Source organism: Triticum dicoccoides, chromosome 3A (assembly GCF_002162155.2).
Source record: "Triticum dicoccoides isolate Atlit2015 ecotype Zavitan chromosome 3A, WEW_v2.0, whole genome shotgun sequence".
NCBI lineage: Eukaryota > Viridiplantae > Streptophyta > Magnoliopsida > Poales > Poaceae > Triticum > Triticum dicoccoides.
In genome coordinates, this window is record NC_041384.1 from 382,557,588 (window position 1) to 382,569,037 (window position 11,450).

The window sequence follows — 11,450 nt, forward strand, 5'->3', positions numbered from 1 at the left end:
GCTCCGGCGGTAGAGACCCTGCATTGTACTACTGGTGAGATCCATCGATTTTCTAGTTGTACATTCCACCAGTCAGTCAGTTTGGCACAGACTAATAATTAATCGAACACTGGGATGCAACTACTAGTACTACACTAGTCCTAGTGTACTTGGCACCGAAGGAAGGTTCCTGGGCGCACCGAATTTTAAGCGCCTACAAATTCCTACTGGTACTCCTCCTACTGGCTACCATACCAGTAGTGCTGTGCTGGATGGATTAAGAAAAGATTAACGTTCACTAGTCCAACGCATTACACTAGTATAGACTCGGAAGCCCAACAATCATTCATTCATTCCCCGTTTTCTTCAACCAAAATCATTTTGATTCCGTGCCGCATAATATAACCGGACAAACAACTTAAGCATGTACCACTCCCCTCACCTCAACTCACCTCACCTCACGTATATAACCAGCCAACAAGAAAGTAGACGCAGACAGAGCAGGCCAGCAGATTAGCGAAACAGAGAGAGAGAGAGAGAGAGAGAGAGAGAGAGAGAGAGAGAGAGATCCAAAAAGCTCCACACACGAACCATCTTGCTGCTGCTGCTGCTGCCGCCGCCGCTTTGGCCTTTCTGCGCTTTTGGCTTTCGCATCTCAACCGTGCGACGACGCGAGGAATCAACACGGGCGCCATGGAGAGGACCGGTTCCGGCGCTGACGGCACGGGTCCTAGCACCTCCTCCTACTCCACCGCCGACGCCGACGACAATGGCACCGCCGCCGGCGCCAAGGTCTGGCTCCTCGTGCTCCTCTTCTCCCTGCTCCTGCTGCTCTTCCTCCCCTCCGCGGTGCGCCGAGGCGGCGGCGGATTCCAGCGCGGAGGGATCACGCTCAAGAGCGGCTGGGACGTCGTCAACCTCTGCCTCGTGCTCTTCGCCATCCTCTGCGGCCTGCTCGGCCGCGGCGGGGGCGACGCCGATGGGGAGGCCCCCGGCCCCGCGGCGCCGGCGCCCAAGAGCCATCTGCGGGTGTCCCCTGCGGCGGCGGCGGCGACGCCGGAGCCGAGCACCGAGGACGTCTGGGCGAGCTTCAACAACTCCTACACCAACCACAACGCCCAGACGGGGATCCGGCGGATGAAGAGCAGCAGCTCCTACCCAGAGCTGCGCCTGGACAGCGACGGCGTCTGGGGCCTCGCGTCACCGGAGTTGGCCTGGCGCTCCTACGACGATGCCGAGCTGTACCGGACCCGGCGAGACGAGCGGCCCGAAAGGGCCCGGGACGCCGATCGGACGCTCAGGAGGACGTCGTCGGATGTGAAGACGATCCCGGTGGACACCTACGAGGTGCGCGCCAGACCGCTGTCTCAGGATGCGAGGAGGCGGAGGCGGAGCGTCGAGAGGCTCCCCAAGATGGATGAGGTGGAGGAGGAGAGGACGCATCCTGTGGAGATGGAGACTCTCGCTACGCCGGCGAGGAGCAGGACCTGGAGCCCCGAGGAGCTGGACGCTACGCTGTTGGGGATGGCGTCCGCACCACCACTACCTGCCCCACCGCCGCAGCCTCGCCGTCGCCGACGCAGCCTCGAGAGGCTTCCCGAGATGGTGGAGGTGGAGGAGGAGAGGACGCGTCCCACGGAGACTCGCGCTACGCCGGCGAGGAGCAGGACGTGGAGCCCGGAGGAGCTGGGCGCTACGCTATTGGAGATGGCGTCCGCAGAACCACCACCTGCCCCGCCGCAGCAGCCTCGCCGTCGCCGCCGCAGCCTCGAGAACCTGCCGACAATGGAAGAAGTGGAGAAGGAGATTATAGTGGAAGAGGTCAATCACCCGCAGTCGCCATCGCCAGCCATGTTTCCCCCAGGGACTCCGCCGCCACCACCTCCTCCGCCACCGGCGGCAATGTCGAGGAGCAAGAAGAAGAGGAGCGGCAGCGTGGGCGGCGCCAAGGAACTGGCCTCCGCCATTGCTCTCTTCTACCAGAAGAAGCGCAAGAGCATTATCATGAAGAGGGAGAGGCACCACCACCACCACCACCATCTCTCCGATGACCACTACTCGTCGCCTTCGTCCGAAGCATCGGCGAGCCCCGAAGCTACGGGCCGTACCAATCCTCCACGCCCACCACCGCCGCCTCCCCCTCCCCCGCCGCCGCCGTCATCCATCTTTTCCAACCTCTTCAAGAAAGGAGGCAGCAAGAGCCGGCGCATGAACTCCCTCGCGCCACCGCAACCGCCACCTCCGCCCCTACCAACGCGCCGATCAAGGAAACCACCACAGCCTCCGTCTCGCCCCGCTCCTCCGCAGCCAGCGCCAGCTCCAGTGAGGACACGGCCGCCGCGCGCGAGCGCGCACCCGCAACAGCAGATACGCGCGCAGGGGTATCCGCAGCAGCCGCCACTGTATCCCAGGCGCGGTGTCGTGTACTACGCCTACCCGCTTCCTCCGCCGTCGCCCCCAATGCCGCCACCGCCTCCTCCACCGCCGATGCTGGAGGGGGAGGAGGAGGTTCCGTCGGTCACTGCGTCGCCGGCACCGTCGTACTGCGCGAGCCCCGACGTAAACACCAAGGCGGACAACTTCATCGAACGCTTCCGCGCCGGGCTGAAGCTGGAGAAGATCAACTCGTACCGGGAGAAGCTGCAGATCCAAGAAGGCGCGACCGTGACCGTGGCGGAGGAGGACGGGGAGTTCATGGTCATTGGGTCCCTCTTCGAAGATGATGATGACGATATGTCGTTGCCGGAGACGCCGGCAACCGCCACCGCGGGCGCGGCCGCTGTTGCCGTCGGCTTCTAAATTCGAATTCTGCTTCCGACTTCCGAGGTGTTGCATTGACACTTGGAGAAAAGAGAGAGAAAAACGAATAAAAAAATTGAAAACAAACAAAAAGAAAAAGAAACTTATTTCGGGTATTGGGTTATTTGCGGTATTTTCCATGAGATTTGGTTCACTTTTCTTGTCCATTTTTTGGGTAGTTTAGGAGAATTGACAGTGAGATTGGGTTATTGATTGCTTGTGGAGAGGATGAATTCAGTGTTGAGGTTATTACTCTAATTGAAGAAAGTGATATAGGGAGCTTTATGCGCATGTTTTAAAATGGCCAGAAAGCTCGGCGAGGTGATGCAAATTTCATGTGTCTACAGTCTATATACTACTGTATAGTCGTAGAAAGTGAAAGAGCTTTACAATTTATTTATTTTGAATCATCATGTTGTACGTGCAATAATACTACACCTTGTGCACGGTGATCGTGGATGATTTGCCTACGCTGATATACCACGTACGTACTCGTACGTTTCGTTTTTGTAGTGTTGCATGAGCTGTCAAGTTCAATGCTTTTGGTGTTTGGATATTGGTGCGGTTTGGGGGTATGATTTGCTTTGATTGTGCCCAGTTGTGCTAATCATATTTTGGGCCTCGTGTGGTTGGGCACCATCCATCCACACAACCAAATGCTGCATGCATCACCAACCTCAAATCAAAATAGAAAACACATGCAAATGTTTGGGAGAGGATTCCTCCCTTTTACAGCCAGGAAAACAGTTTTATATTCCAAGTTTTGTTTCGACGATCCGGTGAAGCACAGTCTCACGCCTCCCACGCCTAGCGCCTCCCACGCCTAGCCCCCGCCGTCGGCCACTCCGGCCACGGCGGCCACCCCCAGCGCCGTGGTCCACTCCGGACGCGGCGGCCACTCTCCCATAGTCATGCACTCTCCATCTACGATCCCTCCTTCTCATCATGGCTCTAGCAGATCTGTATTTTGACATCGGCCAAGACTTCGCCGCGGAGGTATGGAGAAAGTGGGGTGTTCCCATCAACTTCGAAGATGCTAAGGATATGGAGGAATTTCTCCTAGTCGTCGAATTCACCAGATCCAAGATTCGCCTCATTGAGGAATCCGTAAGCACCATTCTTCTCTCCTGCTTTGGTGGCCGAGCTTCTCTGTTCAGAGTTCATCTGCTTCAAAACTGGTCTTTCAAATTTTCGGTCTCATCTAAGGAAGTTGGATTCTCGATCATCAAGGGCGGTAACATCTCTATTCCTCTTCTTAACGTTAATTTTCTTCTCTGGGGCAACAGTGGACCGAACTCATGCTGGGAGCTTGATCAATATTTGCAAGAGAAGGAAGATGAATGGACCCATATCTTTCGTAACCATCCTAGGAAATCATACATTCAAGCTCTTAGATCACCTGCTTCCTACGATCAATCTCGTTCAGCTGCTCCTAGATCTTCTCGGGATCAACATCAACGTGATCCGCGGGATCCGCATTCAACTGTGATCAATGCTATAGTTATTGCTCATAGGGCGGGATCATCGCCTATTCAAACTGGCCCATCTGCATTTTGCGTTCGCTGCCTCTTAACGGGCCATAGCAGGACGGCATGCACAAACCGTATCAAGTGTCGCCATTGCAAAAAATGGGGCCACATCGAGAAGGATTGTTTTTCTATCTCTGGACGCGGCCCAGTCAACCCTGTCACCGAGCCCAATCCACCAAATCGCCCGGCGATCGCAATTCCGAGGCAACCTTCCACTGTTCCCGCGATTGTGACTAATCATGTCGTCGCCACGCCGACCAATCAGTCCAATCAACTTAATTCTCCTCTACTTTCACTCCGGGTTGGTAGCATTCACCGCAGCTCTCCCCTGGTTTCCCATCGTCTCCAAGCTGCTACCATCCGTCGCTCCGCATCCCTCCCCCTCTCATCCTCTCCACCGGAGCTCTGCAGTTCAGTGATGGCTTATTTCCCTTTCGATCCAGCGCCCTTCATCCCACCCAATCACCACAACATTGAGGTTGCGGGCCGGCCTGCGAGGATTAAGGTCATCAATGGGGCAGCGCCGGCGACCCACGAAGAATGGGCGATTGCATCCATTGTCCCTATGCCGAATCTTCCTGTGGTGTTCGATACCATCAGAGAGGTATTATCTGACTTTCTCAATGACAAGCAGTTGGGGTTTTCAGATATTGAGCCATGCCCTTTTGGTTAAGCGTATGTTAAGTTCAATAGTGTCTTTGATCGAGATGCTTTGGTTGCTAATGGACCCCATCAGTTTATCGATGTGCATGTCATTTTCCAACCCCACAATAAGGGTCTGAACTGGAGGAGGTTGGTGATGAACAGAGATGTGTGGCTTCTTTTATGCGGGTACCCATTTGACCGGCGCAATATTCAGGAGGTGAACAATGTTGTGAGTAAGTTTGGCAAATTTCTGAGATGGGACAGAGTGAGGAGTACTAGAGCAAACTTGATGGTCAAAGTGAGAGTGGAAGAACTGAGAGATATCCCAGCTAGCATTATTTTTGGAGAAGGGTATGACTTTCAGACAGATTTTTTGACAGTGCCTGTGGTCATTCTGCAGCAGCAGATTCTAGGTGAGGAAGCTCCAGATGAGGACCCCATTGATCCAAATGGAAACCCACACCCTGCCCCTCCTATGGCCAATTTCCACCTAAACCAGCACAATCATTTCTTTGGTCCTCTGCAACAACATGAGAATGATGATGTTCATGGGTTTATCCAACCACAGAATCACCTGAACCTGCAACTTGGGCTTGACATTCTTCCTGATGCTGTTTTGGCTAAAGCCCAACCTGAGGATGAGAACAATCCCATGGAGGAGGATGATGAGCGGGAAGATTTGCCAGGTTGGGGACACTGGGCTATGCCACAAGAAGCAGACATTGAACTACATGCTGGTGAATTCATGGAACTCCAGGATCTGATGGAACCTCTGGCAGAAGAACATATGGCTCTAGTGGCTCACAGTAGCATTACTGTCTCTTTGGCACCGACTGACAACAACATGAGCTCTGGTAACTCTGCCATCGGTCCCTTGGTGCAAATAGAGCCTATTATCCCAGATTTGAACTTGGATGCTCCTCCACATGGGCCAGCCCCAGTCCTAGCTCCTTTGGCCCAACATCAAGTAGCAGCCCAAGAACCTGTGGCCCATTTACCTGACCTAGAGACCCATGTGCCTGTGGTGGTAGCTGCTCCTCTGTTGAAACTTGCACCAGATCCTCTGCTAGAGTCCTTCCATCCACAACCTGCCTGTATCCACAGAGATATTGTGGAGGACCTTATGATTAATGAATTCCTTTCTGCTAGCCACACAGTTGCCATCAGTTCTCATGAGAAGGAAATCAATAGCTTGCAAACTGAATCTGATCCTCACCTTGCACCTGAAATTTCTGAGAAAGTTCTGTTGCATCACCCAGAGTTGCATGGACTGATTGCTAATTCTGACAAGGAGACTGTTGCTTACCAAGCTGTTTCAGGTGACTTGGCACACTCTGACATGTCTTCTCCCCCAGGTTTTCCAGACCCCATTTATGCTAATCAGGATCTTTCTATATGCTCAGATACTCAACACATAGTTCTGGACCGGAACAAAGAGGATGCTAGTAAACACTCTGATCTTCCTCCCAATGGGGAGGCTTTGCTAGGCAGAGAAGGCTCTATTATCTGGCAGAAACATTTTGCCCCTACTCCTGATAGTACCAAAGTCATTCAGGTACCTACAAACTGGATCAACTTTCTGGCAGTTGTTCTTTTATCTCCTGATAAATTTGATTGGGCTACTAAGTTTATATCCTCCACTGTTTGGAACATCATTCTACAATCATCTACCTGCCCAACCACTTTGCCTTTTGCTATCCCTGATAAGTGCCCCATGGATAACTCACTTGCATGCATTCTATCCTCCCCTCCTCAGGAAACTCAAGGGAATGATAACTCACATTCTGCTGAGCAGGGCAGCCCTGAACCTATCTCAGCCTCCTTGGCATCTGCTCTCCACAACAACAGAAAGCGAAAGGACAATGTACCTCTGGTGGAAACAGAGGTAAGAAGGAGTTGTAGATTGAAAAAACTTTCTAAAGGTTTCAAAAAATCTGTGTGTAGAGACAAAGAATGTCTTGCATGTCATGCAACTCCACTAGTACTTTCAGCAAAGATCATTAAGAGTTTGAATACCTCCTTTTGCAAGGTTTCTAAGAAGGACACCACTGTGGAGTTGCTGAATAAGAAAGCCAAGAAGGGACAGTCTGGTGGTCCATCTCTGGAGGGAGACAAGAAGGCCAAGGACAAGAAGAAGATGTGGGTCTGAAGCTTAGAGCTCCTCTCACAGCTTGGGAGTTAGAATACTTTTGTGTTATGAGAAAGCTGCATTTTGTGATATCAATGTACTTAAGCTATTATGATCCTCTCTTTTATTCCCAGAACCTCTCTTTTGTAACCATGATGGTTTAGCTGCTCTGTTAAAACATGGCAAGCCTAGTTTGGCTTTGTTCTATGAGTTCTGTCAAGTGGTTTTCCCATGCCTCCGCAAGCCAGAGATTGGTCCATCCTAAACTGGAATATTAGAGGTCTAGGAGACCCTAAAAAATGGACTGCCATCTCTAACAAGATTGATGAGTCCAAATGCTCCATCCTTTGTCTTCAAGAGACTAAAAATAGCTCATTGATCCTTTCTTTCTCAAAAATTTCTGTCCTAGAAGCTTCTCTAAGTTTGAATTCTTGCCTTCAGTTGGGGCCTCTGGAGGCCTTCTTGTTTCTTGGAATGATCAGGTTTTCTCTGGGGTACTTTTCCACATCAATGACTTCTCCATCTCCATTCATTTCACTTCCAAGCATAATGGAGACTCATGGATCCTATCTAATGTTTATGGACCATGCCAGCAAAATGAGAGAATAGTTTTCCTTGACTGGTTTCAAGACTTTCAAGTGACAGATGATACTGAGTGGATTGTATTGGGAGATTTTAACTACATTAGATATCCTCATAACAGGAACAGAGATGGAGGGAACATTAATGATATGCTTTCCTTCAATGAGGCCATCAGTAGACAAGCCCTGATTGAAATCCCTCTCAAAGGAAGGAATTTCACTTGGAGCAACATGCAGGATGCTCCTCTTCTTGAAAAGTTGGACTGGTGCTTCACTTCTGAAGCTTGGACGCTCAAATACCCTGCCACTTTTGCCTTCCCTCTGGCCAAAACCACTTCAGATCATGTCCCTATCAAAATCTGCATTGGTTCCCATATCCCTAAATCCAATATCTTCACATTTGAGAACTTCTGGCTTGAACATCACCAATTTAGAGATATTATCCAAAATATTTGGAATCAGCCAGTTAATGAACTAGAGAGTGTCAAGATCATTGCTACTAAATTTAAGAGGCTCAGAAAAGGACTTAAGAATTGGTCAAGAGGGCTGTCTGACTTAAAAAAGATTATTTACAACTCTAACTTCCTAATCCTATGCTATGACCATCTTGAGGAATTTAGATCTCTTTCTGAAGAAGAAACTAATGGCAGAAACATTCTAAAGGCTCACCTGGCAAACACTCTGAAGAATCAAAGAAAATACTGGAAGCAGAGAGCCACTATTAGAAAGATTAAGATGGGAGAGGCAAACACCAAATATTTCCAAGCCAAAGCCACCATTAAGTTCAGAAATAACTGCATTGCCATGTTAAAGGATGAATCAGGTTTTGAACATCATGATCACCAGGCCAAGGCTGCTATACTCTTCAGATCTTTTAAAGACAGGTTGGATACACAGGAAGCCACCCATAATCCATTGGTACTTCATCAACTTCTGAATCCACTGGATGACCCTACTGAGCTGGAAGTTCCTTTCACCAAGGAAGAAATTGACAAGGTGGTCAAACATATGCCAGCTGATAAATCTCCAGGGCCTGATGGTTTTAATGTTGCTTTCCTTAAACATTGCTGGGACATTGTGACACAAGATTTTTACAATCTCATCAATGACTTTCATGCTAGGAATGTCAATTTACAGAGCATCAACTACTCTTTTATTACTCTTATTCCCAAGAATGACAATGCTTCCACTCCATCGGATTTCAGGCCTATTTCTCTGCTAAATTGTACTTTCAAGATCATCACTAAGCTCCTGGCCAACAGATTACAGAAGGTTATCTTAAAACTAGTGCATAAGAATCAATATGGTTTTCTGAACAACAGATGCATTCAAGATTGCTTGGCCTGGGCTTATGAGTATGTGCATCAGTGTTTCCAAAGTAGAGAAGAGATTTTCCTTTTAAAATTGGATTTTGAGAAGGCTTTTGATATGCTAAGCCATGATACTATTATTCAAGTCCTTCAGGCTAAAGGTTTTGGACACAAATGGATACAATGGATTAAGATGATTTATGGTTCTAGTTTTTATTCAGTCCTGCTCAATGGGATCCCTGGCAAACAATTTCTCTGTAAAAAAGGTGTGAGACAAGGAGATCCTCTCTCTCCATTGATATTTGTCATTGTTGCTGATATTCTACAGTCAATGCTTAATGAAGCCATGCACAATTCTATTATCAGCTCACCATTAAGGCACACCTCAAGCCCAGACTTCCCTGTTATTCAGTATGCAGGTGACACCATTCTGCTGGCTCAGGCAGACATCAGACAAGCTCAACAAATCAAACATTTACTCAACTTTTATGCTGAATACACTAGGCTCAAGATTAACTACTCTAAATCCACTTTGATATCCATCAACACTCCTCCTGAGAAGATGCAACAGTTATCCACTCTGCTGGGTTGTAATGTTGGTAATCTCCCTCACAAATACCTTGATCTGCCCCTCTGCACTGCCAAACCAAGAATTGAAGATTTTGTGCCTTTGCTAAAGAGAATTGAAACCAGACTATTAGGCTGCTCCACCTTGCTTTCCTCTGGTGACAAACTTACTCTCATTAAGTCAGTATTCACCAGTATGCCTACTTTCTTCATGTGCACACTCATGATTCCTAAGACTGTGATCAAGCAAATCAATTCCTACCTCATGAACTGTTTCTGGAGGAAGTATGCTACTCAGGACAGAGGTGCTGCACTTATATCATGGGAACAAGTCTGCAAGCCTAAATCACATGGAGGGCTAGGTGTTCTTGACTTGCACACCCATAATAAAATGCTACTGATGAAGTCCTTATACAAGTTCTTCAATAGAGCTGACATTCCATGGGTGAATATTATCTGGGAGTCTTATTATCAACACTCTTTGCCCAATGAGAGAATGATTGGATCTTTCTGGTGGAAAATAATACTCAAACTTCTTCCCACTTTCAGGCTCCTTCATAATTGTAAAGCTGGGACTGGGGGTACAATTAGGTTTTGGGCAGACAATTGGCAAAACACCCCTTTGCAAACACAATATCCAGAACTGTTCTCTTTTGCAATCAACAAAGAAATCACACTTGGAAATGTTCTACAGCTTGAGGACCTCAGCCAATTGTTCCACCGTCCTTTATCCCTGGAAGCTTTTAATCAGTTCAATGTCATTGAAGAGATCATCATGAACAGATCAGACACAACTGAAAGAGACTACTGGTTTTCTGGTACTACCTCTACCAAGTTTTCCTCTATGAAATCATACAAAGTGATCATGGGACCAAGCACAGCTCACATCATTTTTAAGAAGCTCTGGAGTTCGGCGTGTAGACTCAGACATAAAATCTTCTTCTGGCTCCTTCTTCATGATAGGATCAGTACCAGAAACATGCTACAACACAGAAGCATGTATCTCGAGAGTTACAATTGTGCCCTATGTGGGGATGGCACTGAGGAGACTTCTCTGCACCTTTTTTGGGATTGCCCATTTGCATGGACATGTTGGAATATTCTTACTCCCTCCAAAGTCAAAGGCATTTCTACATATGATGAAATACTTCTCACGCTGGATCAGCTGCCGACAAATATTGCTATGGAAATTGTGATTTTGGGTTGTTGGAGCATCTGACTCACCAGGAATGATAAGATCTTTAGGCAGGCACCAATCCATCTAGGTACTTGGAAATTCTACCTCAAGGAAAGTCTATGGATCACTACTTTTCAAGCTAAGCATGAAAAGGCCACGATGATCAGTAATTGGATAGCTCTCTATTTGTAATATCTGCGATGTTTCATAAAACCGGCATTGGTTGAGGGTCTAGGCTGGACTTGTATTTTTTGTACATTTATGCTATTATAATGAAAATTACCGTAGAACGATTGTTTTATGGTTTTGGCTCAAAAAAAAGTTTTGTTTCGACATATGCTTGTATGAGCACTCCGGCTAAAAGGAAAGCCACCCAAGGTAAAGTGGGTCGTCCGTTTGTTTACAGGGGAATGTTCTGCCCTAGATTTCACTTTGAAAACACATTCTCATCCATACTTCAATCAAAGAGTGAGTGCCTTATCTAAGTGGTAACTAAAATACTAGTAATGCCTTCCTAGATGACACCCTCATTCTATCCACCTTCGGCTTTCCGTTTCCTTTTCCAATCCAAATGTACAAACACAGAGTGTATTTGAGTGCATCACTCTTTCATGTCCTAATCTTGTAGACAAGATGAGGCGCCACATCTTTCGTCTTGATGCTATAATTGAAAGTCTTTCGACCCGCTTTATAGATGAATCCTCAATTCCGTTCATAAAACATCAAATACAAGTT

At 48.1% G+C, this 11,450-nt stretch overlaps 1 protein-coding gene across 1 annotated transcript; it reads left to right on the forward strand.

The window, feature by feature from the left end:
- Positions 1-339: 339 nt before the first annotated feature.
- LOC119268260 (formin-like protein 20) lies at positions 340-3,191 on the forward strand. The gene has a single exon (XM_037549850.1). It carries the CDS (start codon positions 673-675, stop codon positions 2,776-2,778), a length of 2,106 nt encoding a protein of 701 aa, XP_037405747.1. The 5' UTR covers positions 340-672; the 3' UTR covers positions 2,779-3,191.
- The last annotated feature ends 8,259 nt before the right edge of the window (positions 3,192-11,450 follow it).